This window comes from Pecten maximus, chromosome 11 (genome assembly GCF_902652985.1).
Source record: "Pecten maximus chromosome 11, xPecMax1.1, whole genome shotgun sequence".
NCBI lineage: Eukaryota > Metazoa > Mollusca > Bivalvia > Pectinida > Pectinidae > Pecten > Pecten maximus.
Genome location: NC_047025.1, coordinates 9200820 through 9223067, shown reverse-complemented (window position 1 = coordinate 9223067; position 22248 = coordinate 9200820). Strand labels below are relative to the sequence as shown.

Below are 22248 nucleotides of genomic sequence, written 5' to 3'. Positions count from 1 at the left end.
TTTAATTAGATTGAGTGTTCTCCTTATCTATTGTACCTGGCTGACACATTATCTCGCCAACAGTCATGACCGTCCATATGGTAAGTGTGTGTCAATGCTTGAAGTACAAATAGCAATAGGCATATTAAAAGAACAGACATAGATAATACAATTTATAGCTACTGTGTGTGTTATAAATGTATTATGATAAACCGTATTCATAGAACGTATGGCCTTATTTTCCCATATTTGCCTTCATGGCATTACACAGCTACACATCATAAATGTTGGAATTCTTAAAATTCCTCCTTTTTGATGAAATTAAAAACTTCCCTGTCCTGAAGGCCGTAGTGTCAAGATACAATATCAGTTGGCGAGAATGTGCCATTTCCCCCTTTGAATTGCTACTTGTACTGAATGGCTGCTCCAATATTAATCAAAATCAGTCTGGGTCAATATTATGTAAAGGAGACTCAATGTTTAATGACGGTAGGCTCTAGACTCAAAAGGGGCGAAATGTCGGGGTCCAGGGGCAGACATTAGAGGTTAATTGTTAAAAGTCTTCCGAGTAGCCTTGTCGATTTTGATCAGATTTGGTCTTGAGCGTTACTAGGAGAAGGATACTCAATGCTGTATGAGGCATAGTAAGGCTACACAGGGCGCAGAGGGCGGGGTTTAATATGACAAAAAATAATTTATAAGTATTTCTTTTTCTGTATAGATAACTTCAAGGCATGGTACTAAAACTCGGATCCAAAAAAAAGAAAACATATTTATAATTTAATTTAATAAGTTTGAGTTGCCATAATCACAGATAGATCAAGGTGAGTGGTACAGAACCTGTAAATATCCTTTTTTCATTTAGAGAAAATGAAGAAAAAAAAAGAAAAAAAAACAACTCAATTTGATTTTTTGGTGGATTTATATTTCACAAAGCAAGGAAGTAAATTTTAGGATTAAGGTCGTAATGCCAGTATCATTACTAGTGTTCTATACATGCTCGATAAAATACATTAAAGGGACTATATGGTTAGAAAACAATATGAGAAAAGGATATAAAACGTTATATTTTCTATGAATATATTACAAAACTAACACTTTCTGTTAATAACAAACATTAAAAGTCACTGCAACCATTAATGATAGATATCTAAAAAAAAATAAAGAATGTAAACATTGCAGTCTCGATCTAATTCATAAATTACCACTCGTAACCTGATACTGCGCATGCGTATAAGTTGAGAAAGAAGCAACATTACTACAAAAGAATTACTAAGTTTGACTGTAAAAACTTATATATATAACATTATAGAATCATTTACTGCAAACAAAAATTAACAGAAAGACGCAAAAAGTAAGTGTCATGCCTATGACGTGTATTTGTTTACACTTATATTGTGATCCGTTTTTTCTTTGCGACGGAAGTTAATGACTTTGTCACATGATGGACCATGTGACATATTCGGCTTTCCTCGTAATAAACCGAGCGTGCTCTTGTTGACAAACAACACTCAAGATACACAATGGTCCGACCCCGAAAATACGTATAAAAACAACAAAGTTGACGGTGTAGGCGCGTGTATCGCTTAATTATTGATATATCTTATTATTCATAGGCCGAATTCTACAATTCCTGAGGTTGAAATCTAAAGTAATAGTCCCTTTAAAATAACCTGGTACTGTCATAACCTGGGGGCAGACGTATCATTTATTAACTTGATTTTAACTGAAGAAATGAAACACATATACGATATTAGTACATTGATTAGTAACTAGAAAATGAAAGACAAAATATCTATTTTCGGTTTGAGTATAACGGTAATTTTAAAATGAATGTTGAACATGTAGCTGCGTTCCTCTGCCTTCAGCCAGAAAAAAACGTAAGATCCATATGAATGGCCTGCATTTATAATTGTCCAATGTATGACAAAAGGTCCAATGAGGACAAAAACGTAGTCTCCCTGGTTTAACGAAAGAATCACTACAGCGGTAGATTGATGAAAATCGCCGACATCTGATGTATCAGGAAAAATCTCGAGGGCAGTTTGGAATTTTTGATGGGCACCATAACTGGTGATCCATGTCGGGACGTATGTACCAGACCCAGGGGCAGTATAGAGCCCGTCATCTGGACTGTATTCGTTGCCATGGTTTGTTTGGGTTTTTTTTGTTTAACGTCCTAATAACAGCCAGGGTCTTTTAAGGACGTGCCAGGTTTTGGCGGTGGAGGAAAGCCGGAGTACCCGGAGAAAAACCACCTGCCTACGGTCAGTACCTGGCAACTGCCCCACGTAGGTTGCCATGGTCGAGCGTCTCTTGATCATAAACTTCAACAGCATCCTCCGCATAAAGTTTGTTTCTAGAAACGGCAGCGTCAATAAGAATAACAATATAATTATTTTCTGTATCGACAACATTTTCTTCCTCCCGATGGCTCCAGTTTCTCACTTTTGGCATTTTAATATAAATGTTTGCCACTATGAGAAAGAACTCGAGTTCTATTACCAGGCCCTGACATGTCAAAGCTATTAGAATGGTAGTTGATGACCCCGTCTGACGTTCAGGAATTGAAGGGATGAAAGTGTGCCTTTGACATAATTTACCATTGGAATACCGTCACGAAGAGTTCCTAAATTCTCTCAATTGAAGCAGGTACCATACTTAGATAACATTGCGTGGTAGAACATTGACAATAACAACCAACCACATTACGATGTGTGATGACAAAGTTTTATATTGTACGCGGTGATTCTTAGCTAAGCAATCTTTTCAACCATGGAAGACGGAAATTACATCGCACGGCGAAAACGTACTTGTACCATTTAGGTGGGCCCTTGACAATTAGCCTTCGCCAGATAAAGGTTTTGAAAGGCTTCGATGGGAGTATTCTACCTCGCAACAGCCTGGATCAATGGAATAAAGAAGGTGTCCAGAAATGGTTGGTCTGTCAACAGGGCGAAGAAATTACCCAGCGCAGTGTGGAGTATGACAATGTCATTGCTTTGATCCGCAAATGTTTTGATTCTATTGATGATGACGATGTATTTGATAATCAATATGTTATCATATCATATACATTTCTGTAATATAATAGCAATGTAATATCCATTGATAATTGAGTATAGTAGCAGACCAAAAACCGGATAGGAACATAAAATATATTTATTACCAACATGACATTTATTTCGCGTTAGTCTATATTCCAACCTGAGAAAGTACATAACCCATAACGATTTGCCGTGCTGATTATGTACCCCGATTCCAGTGCTGTAATCCCCATACGGATGAAGACATGATCATCCTCGTTCAAGGTAAGGACGACTGTTGCCGAAGAAGTGTGATAATCACCGACACCTGATGTATCTGAAAACGAGGCTCCCATCACAGCTCCGTTCACAATGAGAAGTGTGTTGAATTCTTCGTGCGTGTTACTGATAATTGTCCATGTTAGGACGTAGGTACCCGACTCCGGGACGGTATAGAGACCATCACTTGGGTTGTACCCGCTGCCGTGGTCAAGCGTCTCGTGATCAAACACAACAACAGCGCCGGTTTTAAATCCCTTATTCCCGGAAATGGCTGTGTGGAACGCTGCTTTCGCGCTCATTGGAACAGCTACACCTACAACACATAATTGTTATGCAGCAGTAGCATTTAACATGATTTTCTCTCAATGCGAAGATCTCCTTTCTGACAAAAATAACAAACAAGCAAACAAAAACAACAAAAATAACAACAACAACAACCCCGCCCCGCCCCCATGGTGCCATAGATCGTGAGCACGTGTCATGAATATTTTTTTCCCGTCGTCATTCGTGTTACTTTGTTATAGGCTGGGATTTTACTTACGATTCTGTCGAGACGTCGAAAACTCGTCTACCGGCACGACTGCAGCTTCAGTTTGAGGAGAGCTTTGAATGACACGACGATTGGCATTGAACAATTTCCCCGCATATGGTATAGAACGAGGTGCTGTTTGTGGTTTATTCCCGGAAGTAAACAGTTCAACAGTTTTGTGAACGTTGGCAGTGTCATTAAAGACTGACCGATTTTGGTCCGAATTATCAACATTTGCTGTAGAGAAGTCCGTGTCTGATTTTTCATTTTGTCGGGTTTTCTGATTTCCTGTGTCAGGTTTCAACCCCACACTCATCTCTAGGTCCGATACCCGTCTAACTAAACTGTCTATAATAACGTCCTTCTGTAATATTGACCTTTCCTGGGACGCGACTTTCGATTCAAGTTTGTCAACGCGTTTGTCCTTTTCAGCCTGCAGACGTTCCATACCTTCAATCTTCTGATTAACGAAACTCACAAGGTCCTGCCAATGTTTTGGTTCGTTTCCTGGGTCAAGGTCCTGTCGTGGTTGCGGCGGGTACCTGGGATCAATCTGTGTCCCTTCTAGAAAACCAAAGCAATTGCACACACATATGATCAGAAGGAAATTCACAACGATGGCTGCCATCATGGCGGTCATTTAAACCCTGGTTGACGAAGTTGATAATAATCTTATCTAGGAAGTTGACACTGTCATAAAAAGTGACAGCGAAATAGAACCACAGGCATTTTGGAGGTTTGAACTCGGCATTATCTTATAATATCTTATCTTATAATATGTTTACACAGTAGCTTGGGATTACATGGAAAATCAATTACAGAATTACAGAATTGTAGAAACATCAACCTAATTACTATAATACATCCGGTTTGGTGTCACCAGAAAAATTTAGATAAGCGCAGTTGTATCGTGATGAGACCGGAAACCATCTTGTTCGGAATATAAAAGAAAACCTTGATAAATGTGGATAAAGACAGAAAGATTGAAGTATTCAACAGCTGTTTTAGAACCCTTTATTTATGTATTTATCATTGTATCAATACAGGGGCCGCGGTGGCCGAGTGGTTAATGTGTCCCAACACTTTAACACTAGCCCTCCACCTCTGGGTTGCGAGTTCGAAACCTACGTGGGGCAGTTGCCAGGTACTGACCGTAGACCGGTGGTTTTTCTCCGAGTGTGTGTGGGTGGGTGTGTGTGTGAGGGTGTGGGGGAGGGGGTGTGAGGGTGGGTTTGTGTGTGTTTCGTGAGGCTGCGGTATGTGTGGGTGCACCTTTATTACCTTTATTTTGTTTTATCAATGTATTGATCATAAATAGTTAAAATAACATATATTTATCCACGTTCAACCCAATGTTGCCTAATGTCAATTTTTTGGTAGAAATGTTCCTGTTCATACCCCTTTGCGAGAAGGTAGAAGGGAAGCAACTCGTGTTTTACCCGAGCCAATTCACGTCGCAATCGCTATTTCGGAAATTTGAAGAAGAGCGATAACTCTTGTAACCTTTAAAAAACCATTTTGTAAACTTGATAACACTGATATTCAACTTTAACATAAGTGTTTTTTATATCTTTGCTGTTAAGATATTTCTGAAAGATTCATAATGAAAAAAAAAAAAAAATACTTCCTAAGTCTTTCCTCCAATTTCATCAATTTGACAACCACTAAATAATATTTATCAAAGTAAAGTATTTAATTTTTATTAAATAAAACATTTTGTTTTCAAGAAGTTTTGTAGTCCCTTGTGTAAGTGAGAGTAAGGGACGACAACTCTAGGTAAAGATTGACATAGCACTGTTGGAGTGTCGAAGTCCCGGGTTACCTGCCCTTTATGACTGTGGTTGTTTTGTGATCTGCTTATTTGCCCATGTTCACTTGTTATGGCCTCTGACATCAGATGAGAAGACACATAAGCAACACTAAATTCCTATTGTCGTATGATCAAAGGATGCCGTTCTTTATCAGATGGAGAATGCTTTCAAATGAACGACACAATGATTAGGGTAATAGGTTATGTAATAACTGACGCACGTGCTATGTATTTACAGGGTCTGCCATCAGGTTGCATATGTTAATGGTATGCAGCCTATTCTTTTATGTTTTTACAACAGTTCTTGGTGTATCTTTAACCAATGATTCGTACATATATTGTATATAACAAGTTCAGTTTTCCATGCAATGTCATCAGTTATGCTCATGTGGTAATTAATGTATTTCAATTTCTCCTCAATCTATAATAAAATTAGATCCTACAATATCTTGTAATTGTTCATTTGCAATCGAATTCGACCAGATACGCAATGGCGACACTTACCTTTATTTGTTTCACAACCACTGCAAAACAAGTTATACCAACTTACATTTGTTAATCTTGGTGGCCCGGATGGAGTCGCTCGGGGAACCGGAGTACCCAGGCTGTTCTGAATGGTACTATGGTCGATTTATAAACCCTATCAAGCCAGTTCAGTGCTTATATTAACATTTTCCGTTACTTTTCCCAATTAAATCAAATACAAATTATAATTCAAAATTACGAACTTACCGATAGTTCCTATGATAATTTCAGTAACTGGAATAACATCCTGTTTTGTGTGCAGATAAGTGTATAAAACTAGTGCGTAGTTTCATTGAAGGCCTAATATGAAATGTTCTGTTGGAATATAAACGGACGTTTTGCGAGTCACGTGACTAATACTCTGACTGAAGAAGAGTCCCAATACAATTATCTCAACGAGCCAAGCACAACTCCGACTACACATACCTTAGTACTCCGACACCTTAGTACTCCGACACCTTAGTACTCCGACTACACATACCTTAGTACTTCCAGCTCAAATACCTTAGTACTCCGACTACATGTACCTTAGTACTCCGACTACATATACCTTTGTACTCCGACTACATCTACCTTAGTACTCCGACTACACACACCTTAGTACTCCGACTATACATACCTTAGTACTCCGACTACAGACACCTTAGTACTCCGACTACATATACCTTAGTACTCCGACTACACACACCTTAGTACTCCGACTACACATACCTTAGTACTCCGACTACACACACCTTAGTACTCCGACTACATATACCTTAGTACTCCGACTACATGTACCTTAGTACTCCGACTACACACACCTTAGTACTCCGACTACACACACCTTAGTACTCCGACTACACATACCTTAGTACTCCGACTACATATACCTTAGTACTCTGACTATACACACCTTAGTACTCCGACTACACACACCTTAGTACTCCGACTACACATACCTTAGTACTCCGACTACATATACCTTAGTACTCCGACTACACATACCTTAGTACTCCGACTACACACACCTTAGTACTCCGACTATACATACATTAGTACTCCGACTACACACACCTTAGTACTCCGACTACACACACCTTAGTACTCCGACTATACATACCTTAGTACTCCGACTACACATACCTTAGTACTCCGACTACACACACCTTAGTACTCCGACTATACTTACCTTAGTACTCCGACTACATATACCTTAGTACTCCGACTATACATACCTTAGTACTCCGACTACATATACCTTAGTACTCCGATTACACATACCTTAGTACTCCGACTACACACACCTTAGTACTCCGACTACACATACCTTAGTACTCCGACTATACATACCTTAGTACTCCGACTACACATACCTTAGTACTCCGACTACACATACCTTAGTACTCCGACTACACATACCTTAGTACTCCGACTACACATACCTTAGTACTCCGACTACATATACCTTAGTACTCCGACTATACATACCTTAGTACTCCGACTATACATACCTTAGTACTCTGACTACACATACCTTAGTACTCCGACTACACATACATTAGTACTCCGACTACATATACCTTAGTACTCCGACTACACATACCTTAGTACTCCGACTACATATACATTAGTACTCCGACTACACACACCTTAGTACTCCGACTACACATACATTAGTACTCCGACTACACATACCTTAGTACTCCGACTACACATACCTTAGTACTCCGACTACACATACCTTAGTACTCCGACTACACATACCTCAGTACTCCGACTACACATACCTCAGTACTCCGACTACACATACCTTAGTACTCCGACTACACATACCTTAGTACTCCGACTACACATACCTTAGTACTCCGACTACACATACCTTAGTACTCCGACTACACATACCTTAGTACTCCGACTACATGTACCTTAGTACTCCGACTACACATACCTTAGTACTCCGACTACACATACCTTAGTACTCCGACTACACACACCTTAGTACTCCGACTACATGTATCTTAGTACTCCGACTACACACACCTTAGTACTCCGACTACACACACCTTAGTACTCCGACTACACATACCTTAGTACTCCGACTACATATACCTTAGTACTCCGACTACACACACCTTAGTACTCCGACTACATATACCTTAGTACTCCGACTACACATACCTAAGTACTCCGAACACACATCGACTACACATACCTTAGTACTCCGACTACACATACCTTAGTACTCCGACTACACATACCTTAGTACTCCGACTACACATACCTTATTACTCCGACTACACATACCTTAGTACTCCGACTACACATACCTTAGTACTCCGACTATATAAACCTTAGTACTCCGACTATACATACCTTAGTACTCCGACTACATATACCTTAGTACTCCGACTACATATACCTTAGTCCTCCGGCTATACATACCTTAGTACTCCGACTACACACACCTTAGTACTCCGACTTCACATACCTTAGTACTCCGACTACATGTACCTTAGTACTCCGACTACACATACCTTAGTACTCCGACTACATATACCTTAGTACTCCGACTACACACACCTTAGTACTCCGACTACATATACCTTAGTACTCCGACTACACATACCTTAGTACTCCGACTACACATACCTTAGTACTCCGACTACACATACCTTAATACTCCGACTACACATACCTTAATACTCCGACTACACATACCTTAGTACTCCGACTACACATACCTTAGTACTCCGACTATACATACCTTAATACTCCGACTACACATACCTTAGTACTCCGACTATACATACCTTAGTACTCCGACTACACATACCTTAGTACTCCGACTACACATACCTTAGTACTCCGACTACACACATACCTTAGTACTCCGACTACACATACCTTAGTACTCCGACTACACATACCTTAGTACCCCGACTACACATACCTTAGTACTCCGACTACACACACCTTAGTACTCCGACTACATATACCTTAGTACTCCGACTACACATACCTTAGTACTCCGACTACAGATACCTTAGTACTCCGACTACACATACCTTATTACTCCGACTACACATACCTTAGTACTCCGACTACACACACCTTAGTACTCCGACTACACATACCTTAGTACTCCGACTACACATACCTTAGTACTCCGACGACATATACCTTAGTACTCCGACTACACATACCTTAGTACTCCGACTACACACACCTTAATACTCCGACTACACATACCTTAGTACCCCGACTATACATACCTTAGTACTCCGACTACACATACCTTAGTACTCCGACTACACATACCTTAGTACTCCGACTACACACACCTTAATACTCCGACTACACATACCTTAGTACTCCGACTACATATACCTTAGTACTCCGACTATACATACCTTAGTACTCCGACTACATATACCTTAGTACTCCGACTACACACACCTTAGTACTCCGACTACATATACCTTAGTACTCCGACTACACATACCTTAGTACTCCGACTACATATACCTTAGTACTCCGACTACACATACCTTAGTACTCCGGCTACATATACCTTAGTACTCCTACTACACATACCTTAGTACTCCGACTACACATACTTTAGTACTCCGGCTACACATACCTTAGTACTCTGACTACATATACCTTAGTACTTCGGCTACACATACCTTAGTACTCCGGCTCCTCAGAATTGGCGCGTTTGTTTGAGGCTGCCGACATTTAAATGTTTGAAAGTACTATACTTAAAAAGGCATGTCATTCCTAAAACACTATTTGATGCAAGATATTGATTTTAATTTCTTTTCACATGATGTCTAAGAAAACGAGTCTATTTAATCTGATAGTTTTATTTTTGTCCAGCTAAAACTAAATCAGAACGATGAGATCCAAAACTCTGCTGTGAAATCGGAAAATCATTTTTGTACGCATTCCACTGAATCTGTGTCATTTTGACGCTTACCATCCGCCTTGTACAATGTGGAATTTTCTTGAGATGAAAACACTTTGATGTCGTTAGGGTGTTTTAAGAATACCACAAATACACACAAATATGTAAATTTATTCTGACAAATGTAAGTGTTCAATCATTTGATTGTCAGATCTCTGTAAATTTGTGATGCAAAATTGATGTTATTAAGTGCAGTAGAATATATATTTATAACTTTTGTTTATGCAATACATCAATGTATTTATAGCCTTGACACCATGTCAATCATGTCTTTTTTAATAATTATTGAAAAAAATACTTTACCGTATTTTGAAATAAAACATTAGATAACTAACCAAGTCTAATAATTGGTATGAACTATATATATTTTTTTTCAATAACGATATCATATTTTGTTTAAATACAAAAAATTCAAAGTGGTTTTTTTCCCAAAGAACGTATTTCTTTTTTTGGCTGATGGCTAATAAATGCCAATTTGAATTTTCCTTAAATTTTAATCGCAAGCAAATCATTTTTAATTTCATTTATTAACAATGTCATATATACGTATATCTTAAATAAAAACTGACATGGAATATATGCATGTGAAATAAAACTCTCTTTAGATCTATCGTCGAGCGATGTGTGTAGATGTCCATATTTTACCAGGTGTTGATATCTCCCAGAGTGCACTGCGAAACTCTAAGATAGATCGACCAGGTGCTTCTCTTTTCCCACCTGAAGGCCCCGGATGTTGTACTATTTTGGGCGTATGTATATTTACTACCGGCTTCCCCAAGAGATAGGACATCGACAAAAGTCCCCATTATCAAAAAACGTATATTTACGTTGGGAGCAACCTAGTTCGGTATCTAATGTAATCACACGGCATTTATTGACTTTTCCCAAACGTTTGACCTTTTCAAACATTTTTCTATTTCCTTTTTCTCGGCCTTAGATCTAAACTAACTTCATGCTCTATCATGAAAAATGAAAGACGATTCTTTGTTCAAATTGTTATATGATATTTGCAATCAAAGATTGCAGATGTCGGACTCATTTCATCCCTTTATTCATATTATATATTTCTAAGTTTCATTTTTAGCTCGACAGGACAAAGGTAAGGCAATCTATTGCTAGACCTCCTGCGTTGTCAGCATCGTCGGCGTCGTCTATAAACAGCTAATTCAGCTGAGGTATTTGACATAGTAGTTCTTTGTGACAAGACCTTTCCATTGGTAGATGTTCTACATTTGCTGACAAGCTGACCCTGACTATGACCTTTGACCCACTTTTAAACAGACTTTAATATTGGCCATAGTATATTAACCGTACGAGATTCGACTTTCATATTTGATGTGTTCATTTCCATTTTGTGTTCTTTATCACAAGAATCTTACTATGGGTACTACATTTACGGACCTGCTGACCCTCGACCGTGACCTGCTGACCCTCGACCGTGACCTTTGACCTACTTTTAAAAAAAAAACTTATTTTTACAGCTTGTTGTTTCACTGTTTCGTTCGGAACAACTCTGGGGTATTCAAAGACCGTGCGAACCTTTATGATCATATTACTTTGTCACGATCAGAATACTTTGCTACTGAAATAACTCAGATTTTACATTGTATATATTTGCCTTCAATTCTATTCAAGATAATGTTTTTCTAGCGACTAGGATCTGTTCCTTCCTCAATCAACAAATTAAACATACATACTCAAAATCACTTCCATGTTATCTTCCTGTGGAATCAGTAGGAATGTTTATCTTCAATCTCTTTAAGATATTTGATTTGTTGTTTGGCAAGTTTGAGACTCTAGGCAGGGGTAAGGTCGGTATTTCTTTTGTATTTGATTGTATGTGGACTCCGGCCTCTGACCGAGTGCTATCTAGTCCAGTACGTACACCTAAACACATTACTATGTCAATGGCCACCATAGTAATCATCGCTTTTAGACTGACGTCTTCACTTACTTAATCAAGTTTTATTAACGATAACTAGATAAGTAAGTGAAGCCGCTAGTTTCATTACTTAGACATTCTCTGTGAGTGCAAACTGAAATACCCAATTACTTATATCTATAAACAGCGGAAATTAAACTTAATTTGAACCGTTTGCTACGTCAAACGATTTGAACATACATGTAGATGTATTTCTTCAAATCCATAATCGATATTTGCATGTTATGAAATATCAAATCGTATTTTCTTCTTCATTCAGTCTCAAAGTCGAGTATTGAAAAGTAAAAGCAAGACGAATTTTGTAAAAAATTGTTTGATTACAAGGGTGACCTAGCAAAGCATAAATATGAGATAAAAGGAGGCATAGCTGTTATATATACTTGCCTTTCACCTAGGCGGTCGTGGTTCGATTCCAAGTCCGGATAATTAAAACTATGGGATGCGTCTGTCCTACCAGCTTTTCACACGGCTTTCCGTTTCCTCTCGCTGATAGACACATCAGTTATGTGCATTTGCTTAGATATATTTTTTTAAACTGTGGTTGTTGTGGTTACTGCAGGTGGTTGTTGTGGTTACTGTAGGTGGTGGTTGTGGTTACTGGAGGTGGTGGTTGTGGTTACTGCAGGTGGTGGTTGTGGTTACTGCAGGTGGTGGTTGTGGTTACTGCAGGTGGTGGTTGTGGCTACTGTAGGTGGTGGTTGTGGTTACTGGAGGTGGTGGTTGTGCTTACTGGAGGTGGTGGTTGTGGTTACTGGAGGTGGTGGTTGTGGTTACTGCAGGTGGTTGTTGTGGTTACTGCAGGTGGTTGTTGTGGCTACTGTAGGTGGTGGTTGTGGTTACTGGAGGTGGTGGTTGTGGTTACTGGAGGTGGTGGTTGTGGTTACTGTAGGTGGTGGTTGTGGTAACTGGAGGTGGTGGTTGTGGTTACTGGAGGTGGTGGTTGTGGTAACTGGAGGTGGTGGTTGTGGTTACTGGAGGTGGTGGTTGTGGTTACTGGAGGTGGTGGTTGTGGTTACTGGAGGTGGTGGTTGTGGTAACTGGAGGTGGTGGTTGTGGTTACTATAGATGGTTGTTGCGATTAATGTAAATGGTTGTTGTGGTTATTATAGATGGTTGTGGTAACCGTGGTTACTAAATGTGGTTCATTTGATAACTAGAGGGTTGTTGTAGTCACTGTAAGTGGTTGTAGTGGTCACTGTAAGTAGTTGTAGTGGTCACTGTAAGTGGTTGTAGTGGTTACTGTAAGTGGTTGTAGTGGTCACTGTAAGTGGTTGTAGTGGTCACTGTAAGCAGTTGTTGTGGCCACTGTAAGTAGTTGTAGTGGTCACTGTAAGTGGTTGTAGTGGTCACTGTAAGTGGTTGTAGTGGTCACTGTAAGTGGTTGTAGTGGTCACTGTGAGTGGTTGTAGTTGTTACTGTAAGTGGTTGTAGTGGTTACTGTAAGTGGTTGTAGTTGTTACTGTAAGTGGTTGTAGTTGTTACTGTAAGTGGTTGTAGTTGTAACTGTAAGTAGTTGTAGTTGTTACTGTAAGTGGTTGTAGTTGTAACTGTAAGTGGTTGTAGTTGTTACTGTAGGTGGTTGTAGTTGTTACTGTAAGTGGTTGTAGTTGTTACTGTAAGTGGTTGTAGTTGTTACTGTAAGTGGTTGTAGTTGTTACTGTTAGTGGTTGTAGTTGTCACTGTAAGTAGTTGTAGTTGTCACTGTAAGTGGTTGTAGTTGTTACTGTAGGTAGTTGTAGTTGTTACTGTAGGTGGTTGTAGTTGTCACTGTAAGTAGTTGTAGTTGTTACTGTTAGTGGTTGTAGTGGTCACTGTTAGTGGTTGTAGTTGTTACTGTAAGTGGTTGTAGTTTTTACTGTAAGTTGTTGTAGTTGTTACTGTAAGTGGTTGTAGTTGTTACTGTAAGTGGTTGTAGTTGTTACTGTAAGTGGTTGTAGTGGTTACTGTAAGTGGTTGTAGTGGTCACTGTAGGTAGTTGTAGTGGTCACTGTAAGTTGTTGTAGTGGTCACTGTAAGTGGTTGTAGTTGTAACTGTAAGTGGTTGTAGTTGTTACTGTAAGTGGTTGTAGTTGTTACTGTAAGTGGTTGTAGTTGTTACTGTAAGTGGTTGTAGTTGTTACTGTAAGTGGTTGTAGTTGTTACTGTAAGTGGTTGTAGTTGTTACTGTAAGTGGTTGTAGTTGTTACTGTAAGTGGTTGTAGTTGTAACTGTAAGTACTTGTAGTTGCAACTGTAAGTGGTTGTAGTTGTAACTGTAAGTGGTTGTAGTTGTAACTGTAAGTAGTTGTAGTTGTTACTGTAAGTGGTTGTAGTTGTTACTGTAAGTGGTTGTAGTTGTAACTGTAAGTGGTTGTAGTTGTAACTGTAAGTACTTGTAGTTGTAACTGTAAGTGGTTGTAGTTGTAACTGTAAGTGGTTGTAGTTGTAACTGTAATTAGTTGTAGTGGTCACTGTAAGTGGTTGTAGTTGTTACTGTAAGTGGTTGTAGTTGTTACTGTACGTGGTTGTAGTTGTTACTGTAGTGGTTGGTTGTCTGTAGTGTTGTTGTTACTGTAGGTTGAGTTGTGTATGTAAGTTTGTAGTTACTGTAAGTGGTTGTAGTTTTACTGTAAGTGGTTGTAGTTGTTACTGTAAGTGGTTGTAGGGTTTTTTACTGTAAGTGGTTGGTAGTGTTGTTTACTGTAAGTGGTTGTATTGTATGTAGTTTTGTAGTTGTTACTGTAAGTGGTTGTATTGTTTGTACTGTAGTGGTTGTGAGTTGTTACTGTAAGTGTTGTTGTACGTAAGTGTTAGTTACTGAATGTAGTATTAAATGTGTAGTACTGTAGTGAGTTTTGTGTTTGTTACTGTAGTGTTGTAGTTGTTACTGTAAGTGTGTAGTTGTTACTGTAAGTGGTTGTAGTTGTTACTGTAAGTAGTTGTTGTAGTTGTTACTGTATAGTGGTTTGTTACGTTGTATTTAGCTGTAGGTAGTTGTTGTAGTTGTTACTGTAAGTGGTTGTAGTTGTACTGTAAGTGGTTGTAGTTGTACTGTAAGTAGTGTTTGTAGTTGTTACTGTAGTGTTGTAGTGTTTGTTGTACTGTAGTAGTTGTAGTTGTTATGTAAGTGGTTTGTAGTTGTACTGTAAGTGGTTTGCTAGTTTGGTTACTGTAAGTGGTTGTAGTTGTAACTGTAAGTGGTTGTAGTTGTTACTGTAAGGTAGTTGTTGTAGTTAGTTACTGTAAGTGGTTTGTAGTTGTAACTGTAAGTGGTTGTAGTGTTACTGTAAGTGTTGTAGTTGTTACTGTAAGTGGTTTCAGTTGTACTGTAATGTTGTAGTTATGTAGTTGTTTTAACTGTAAGTGGTATGTTGTATGTACTGTAGGTTGTTGTTACGTAAGTGGTTTAGTTGTATGTAGTGTTGTAGTTGTTACTGTAGTGGTGTGTTGTAGTGTGTTGATGTACTGTAAGTGTAGTGTACTGTAGTGTTAGTTGTACTGTAAGTGGTTGTAGTTGTTACTGTAAGTAGTTTTAGTTGTAACTGTAAGTGGTTGTAGTTGTTACTGTTGGTGGTTGTTGTAGTTGTTACTGTAAGTGGTTGTAGTTGTTGCTGTAGGTGATTTTTGTAGTTGTTACTGTAAGTGGTTGTAGTTGTTACTGTAAGTGGTTGCAGTTGTTACTGTAGTAGTTTTAGTTGTAACTGTAAAGTGGGTTGTAGTTGTTACTGTAGGGTAGTTGTTGTAGTTGTTACTGTAAGTGGTTGTAGTTGTTACTGTAAGTGGTTGTAGTTGTTACTGTAAGTGGTTGTAGTTGTTACTGTAAGTAGTTTTAGTTGTAACTGTAAGTGGTTGTAGTTGTTGCTGTAGGTAGTTGTTGTAGTTGCAACTGTAATTAGTTGTAGTGGTCACTGTAAGTGGTTGTAGTTCTTACTGTAAGTAGTTTTAGTTGTAACTGTAAGTGGTTGTAGTTGTTACTGTAAGTAGCTGTAGTTGTTACTGTAAGTAGTTGTTGTAGTTGTTACTGTAAGTGGTTGCAGTTGTTACTGTAAGTAGTTTTAGTTGTAACTGTAAGTGGTTGTAGTTGTTACTGTAGGTAGTTGTTGTAGTTGTTACTGTAAGTGGTTGTAGTTGTTACTGTAAGTGGTTGTAGTTGTTACTGTAAGTAGTTTTAGTTGTAACTGTAAGTGGTTGTAGTTGTTACTGTAGGTGGTTGTTGTAGTTGTTACTGTAAGTGGTTGTAGTTGCTGCTGTAGGTGATTTTTGTAGTTGTTACTGTAAGTGGTTGTAGTTGTTACTGTAAGTGGTTGCAGTTGTTACTGTAAGTAGTTTTAGTTGTAACTGTAAGTGGTTGTAGTTGTTACTGTAGGTAGTTGTTGTAGTTGTTACTGTAAGTGGTTGTAGTTGTTACTCTAAGTGGTTGTAGTTGTTGCTGTAGGTGATTTTTGTAGTTGTTACTGTAATTGGTTGTAGTTGTTACTGTAAGTGGTTGTAGTTGTTACTGTAAGTAGTTTTAGTTGTAACTAAGTGGTTGTAGTTGTTACTGTAGGTGGTTGTTGTAGTTGTTACTGTTAGTAGTTTTAGTTGTAACTGTAAGTAGTTGTAATTGTTAGTGTAGGTAGTTGTTGTAGTTGTTACTGTAAGTAGTTTTAGTTGTAACTGTAAGTAGTTTTAGTTGTAACTGTAAGTGGTTGTAGTTGTTACTGTAAGTGGTTGTAGTGGTTACTGTAGGTAGTTGTTGTAGTTGTTACTGTAAGTGGTTGTAGTTGTTACTGTAAGTGGTTGTAGTTGTTACTGTAAGTGGTTGTAGTGGTTACTGTAGGTAGTTGTTGTAGTTGTTACTGTAAGTGATTGTAGTTGTTACTGTAAGTGGTTGTTGTGGTTGTTACTGTAAGTAGTTTTAGTTGTAACTGTAAGTGGTTGTAGTGGTCACTGTAAGTAGTTGAAGTGGTCACTGTAAGTAGTTGTAGTTGTTACTGTAAGTGGTTGTAGTTGTAACTGTAAGTGGTTGTAGTTGTTACTGTAAGTGGTTGTAGTTGTTACTGTAAGTGGTTGTAGTTGTTACTGTAAGTAGTTTTAGTTGTAACTGTAAGTAGTTGTAGTTGTTACTGTAAGTGGTTGTAGTTGTTACTGTAAGTGGTTGTAGTTGTTACTGTAAGTTGTTGTAGTTGTTACTGTAAGTGGTTGTAGTTGTTACTGTAGGTAGTCGTAGTTGTTACTGTAAGTGGTTGTAGTTGTTACTGTAAGTAGTTGTAGTTGTTACTGTAAGTAGTTTTAGTTGTAACTGTAAGTAGTTTTAGTTGTAACTGTAAGTTGTTGTAGTTGTTACTGTAAGTGGTTGTAGTTGTTACTGTAGGTAGTCGTAGTTGTTACTGTAAGTGGTTGTAGTTGTTACTGTAAGTAGTTGTAGTTGTTACTGTAAGTAGTTTTAGTTGTAACTGTAAGTAGTTTTAGTTGTAACTGTAAGTGGTTGTAGTTGTTACTGTAAGTGGTTGTAGTTGTTACTGTAAGTAGTTGTAGTTGTTACTGTAAGTGATTTTAGTTGTTACTGTAAGTAGTTTTAGTTGTAACTGTTAATGGTTGTAGTTGTAACTGTAAGTGGTTGTAGTTGTTACTGTAAGTAGTTGTAGTTGTTACTGTAAGTAGTTTTAGTTGTTACTGTAAGTAGTTGTAGTTGTTACTGTAAGTGGTTGCAGTTGTTACTGTAAGTAGTTTTAGTTGTAACTGTAAATGGTTGTAGTTGTTACTGTAGGTAGTTGTTGTAGTTGTTACTGTAAGTGGTTGTAGTTGTTACTGTAGGTGGTTGTAGTTGTTACTGTAAGTAGTTGTAGTGGTCACTGTAAGTAGTTGTAGGTGTAACTGTAAGTGGTTGTAGTTGTTACTGTAAGTGGTTGTAATTGTTACTGTAGGTGGTTGTAGTTGTTACTGTAAGTGGTTTTAGTTGTTACTGTAAGTGGTTGTAGTTGTTACTGTAAGTGGTTGTAGTTGTAACTGTAAGTAGTTTTAGTTGTTACTGTAAGTGGTTGTAGTTGTTACTGTAAGTGGTTGTAGTTGTTACTGTAGGTAGTTGTTGTAGTTGTTACTGCAAGTAGTTTTAGTTGTAACTGTAAGTGGTTGTAGTTGTTACTGTAAGTGGTTGTAGTTGTTACTGTAAGTGGTTGTAGTTGTTACTGTAAGTGGTTGTAGTTGTTACTGTAAGTGGTTGTAGTTGTTACTGTAAGTGGTTGTAGTTGTTACTGTAGGTAGTTGTTGTAGTTGTTACTGCAAGTAGTTTTAGTTATAACTGTAAGTGGTTGTTGTTGTTACTGTAAGTGGTTGTAGTTGTTACTGTAAGTGGTTGTAGTTGTTACTGTAAGTGGTTGTAGTTTTTACTGTAAGTGGTGTTAGTGGTCACTGTAAGTGGTTGTAGTTGTTACTGTAAGTGGTTGTAGTTGTTACTGTAAGTGGTTGTAGTTGTTACTGTAAGTGGTTGTAGTTGTTACTGTAAGTGGTTGTAGTTGTTACTGTAGGTAGTTGTTGTGGTTACTGTAGGTGGTGATTTTGTTACTGTATGTGGCTGTTTTGGTAACTGTAAGTTGTTTTTGAGGTTACTGTAGGTGGTTATTGTGGTTAATGTAGGTAGTGATTGTGGTTACTGTAGGTGGTTGTTGTGGTAACTGTAGGTTGTTGTTGTGGTCACTGTTTGTGGTTGTTGTGGTTACTGTAGGTGTTGTTGTGGTTACTGTAAGTGGTTGTTGTAGTAACTGTATGTGGCTGTTTTGGTAACTGTAAGTTGTTGTTGAGGTTACTGTAGGTGGTTATTGGGGTTACTGTAGGTGGTTGTTGTGGTAACTGTAGGTGGTTGTTGTGGTCACTGTTTGTGGTTGTTGTGGTTACTGTAGGTGTTGTTGTGGTTACTGTAAGTGGTTGTTGTAGTAACTGTATGTGGCTGTTTTGGTAACTGTAAGTTGTTGTTGAGGTTACTGTAGGTGGTTATTGGGGTTACTGTAGGTGGTTGTTGTGGTAACTGTAGGTGGTTGTTGTGGTCACTGTAGGTGGTTGTTAAGGTTACTGTAGGTGGTTGTTGTGGTGACTGTAGGTGGTTGTTGTGGTCACTGTAGGTGGTTGTTGTGGTCACTGTAGGTGGTTGTTAAGGTTACTGTATGTGGTTATTGTGGTTACTGTAGATGGCTGTTTTGGTAACTCTAGGTGTTGTTGTGGTTAATGTAAGTGGTTGTTGTGGTTACTCTAAGTGGTTGTTGTGGTTACTCTAGGTGGTGGTTGTGGTTACTGTAGGTGGTTGTTGTGGTTACTGTAGGTGGTTGTTGTGGTTACTGTAGGTGGTGGTTGTGGTTACTGTAGGTGGTTGTTGTGGTTACTATAGATAGTTGTTGTGGTTACTCTAGGTGGTGGTTGTGGTTACTGTAGGTAGTTGCTGTGGTTACTGTAGGTGGTTGCTATGGTTACTGTAGTTAGTGACCTCTATACCTTGTTTTCTTGGATACTTAAATGGATAGTTTAATAATTGTCAAATAAAACAAATATCCGATATGTAGATACATTTATAATATCTTTGCGATATCTGGTTTTCTAATTTCGTTGTTTACGAAACTCATGTTTAACGTTGTTGTTAATTTGTTCCCTGATTTGCCAGTTAATAGTGAAAAAAAGAAGAGCTAAACCGATTGCAGTTAAAATGTCCAAACACGCTTGAAATGTGCTAAATCTATTCGAGCTATCACTAACATGGTTTAACCGAAGTCGTATCAAATTTCATCAGGAGGAAATGTACCAATCTCCACCAAGCAATGATGATTCATTTCCGGAGATATACATGCTGGATTTGCATTATACAAATGTAACATCGTGACAAAGCAAAGAGGTCAATAATTTAATGTACTGGTTTCCGTCTCGCGAGCCTTATAAAGGAGAGACATTTGTAAATGTTCGTACATATATTATCAACTTGTCCCTGTGTATATTAACATCGTTCCTACATATCTTATTAAAAGGAAAAGGGGCACATGTTATCAATTTGTCAAACCCCTGTGTATATTTAATTTGGTCAACGCTCAAATCTTGTATGTTGTGTTAAAATAATTTATTAAGTTGCCCGACTGTGAACCCGAAATCAATTGGAAGTATTTATTTATTTTCATTTCTTGACACTTTGACGTATATAAACAATTTCTACCTGCCAATGTTAGTTACCTGGGCGTGTAAACATTAGAGGCCAGTGATCGATGGTATAATATATGGCATATATTGAAACAATTTTTAACTTTGTGATTACGCTTGAACCAAGATAAATTAGCTTGCCCACCCTACAGATAAAGGCCTATTGATAAACCGAATTTGTTTTAACTTTCTTTTTACCGGTAAACTGGCGTTATCAGCCAATTTGCTGACATATTTGAACAAGAAGAAAATGTCGAGTCGACGATCATGATATGGGGAGAAGTGTTGGCAGGCGGCACACATATTTTGGATTTACGAGATTCTCTTCTCGGATTTAACAAGTATTGAGCAATCAAAAGGCGATATACGCACTCCTAATTTGTCAATCGAGAGAATAAAACGGGAAATTTACGAGTATTTCTTATATAAACATCAAAAGATTTACGATGTTTCAATGGAAATCGACAAGCTGTCTTCATGTCATATCTAAGCAAACTAAACCCTGTCGTTTTGTTTTTAATACCTATCATTTCCGTTTGTTAAACATTTTACCAGACCTTACGTGACAGAAATCGGTCTGTATACTTTAGTAAAGGGTTATATATACATTATTTTATACAATACTCTGATGACTACCGGGGTTTTTTTTTTACTTCAGGTTGTGTATATACCTGTAAGAGTTTACTAGTAGCGACAATTACACGATGTGAATTCTAAAGATGCTTGAACGTACTCAATCCTGATGGCGGTCAAATCCAATATCTGGACATCAGACAGGTGCAAAAGTATGTGAATCATTCAATATTTACATAATACCTCCACGAAGTGGTCGGAGGCATATCAAAGGTGTTACCATTTGGCCGTCCGGTCAGCCGTCCGTCCGTTCATCGCATTTGGTAAAGAATTTATATTAAAGTATTAAATCAATGGGAAAAGAATACCAACATCAATTTCACACAATAGAATCGTAATGAATAAATTAAATAATAAATAAAAAACAAGAAAAAACTAAATTGGTTTCAACCTTTACTTAGGGGTGGGGGCTGCGTTTATAATGAAGCTTGGATACTTTCCCTCAATAGTTCTGGATTGCTTGCGACGGTCCTCTCGTGTGTTGGTCAACGATGTAGCGACCAGCTACTACATTATGATTTCAACTTTAATATGTCTGGCTGATTACGGGGCGATTAACCTAATGAACTTATAGATTTGCTGTAAATGTGCCATTTTGAATCTCGCTCAGTATCAACATCGAAGTGAGAGACTGAAAAAAAAATCCGTCAAAAACCAGAGCATTATACAACAGCAAATGTTTCATATACTGTATAGAATGACATATTCGTGTACACTTTCTTTCGTTTTTAAAAATCATTTCGTCGGTACCCAATATAAATAGAGGTTACAAAATGAGTGGTTGTTGTATATGGTATTTATTTCACTCGAGTTAGATATTTTTCAAAAGTTACAAGAACACGAGCTCTAGTGAGTGTTTTTTTGTAACTTTTGAAAAATAACTAACGAGAGTGAATGTAAGGATATGACCTAATTGAAAATGCCGCTTATTTATATGCAAAACTGACAAATTCGGAAATGTATGGAAATATTACAATTCATTGCAAATCATTACAAAATAATAAGTTAGTTAAGTCTTTCAAAGCAATACATTGATAACAATCTTTATATAATTTCAAGAATATAACAAAACCTGCGAACTACTTCTTGTGTGTTATCATTTCCAGAACATCGTGAAGTGGTCTTCAAGTTTTAGCCAATTAAATTGCATTGAGCCACTTGATTGAAAAAATAGTCCCGGTCAAAGTTCACCGTGTCAATCAATCAAAACGCATAAACTGAAAGTTGTAATTATTATTCCATGCCTTGGGAGTTGAAAAACAACCACCTGTTGTGGTAAAAATAAAAGTTAGCCTTATTATTTCAATTTAACCTTGCTTCCAGATTCATGGTTACTTATCTACTAAACGACCTTGACTTGTCCTAAAGTGTATAATATATCGCATGACTAAAAATAATTAATTGCGAAACTTTCTTATACATTACTCGATAATGAAGCAAC

At 37.9% G+C, this 22248-nt stretch overlaps 1 protein-coding gene across 1 annotated transcript; it reads right to left on the bottom strand.

Moving 5' to 3' along the window:
• Positions 1 to 3123: 3123 nt before the first annotated feature.
• On the bottom strand, positions 3124 to 4586 carry LOC117337377. The gene is made up of 2 exons (XM_033898346.1): positions 3829 to 4586; positions 3124 to 3600 (listed from the first exon to the last, which is right to left on the bottom strand). Exons 1-2 carry the CDS (start codon positions 4454 to 4456, stop codon positions 3170 to 3172), a joined length of 1059 nt encoding a protein of 352 aa, XP_033754237.1. The 5' UTR covers positions 4457 to 4586; the 3' UTR covers positions 3124 to 3169.
• Positions 4587 to 22248: the final 17662 nt, after the last annotated feature.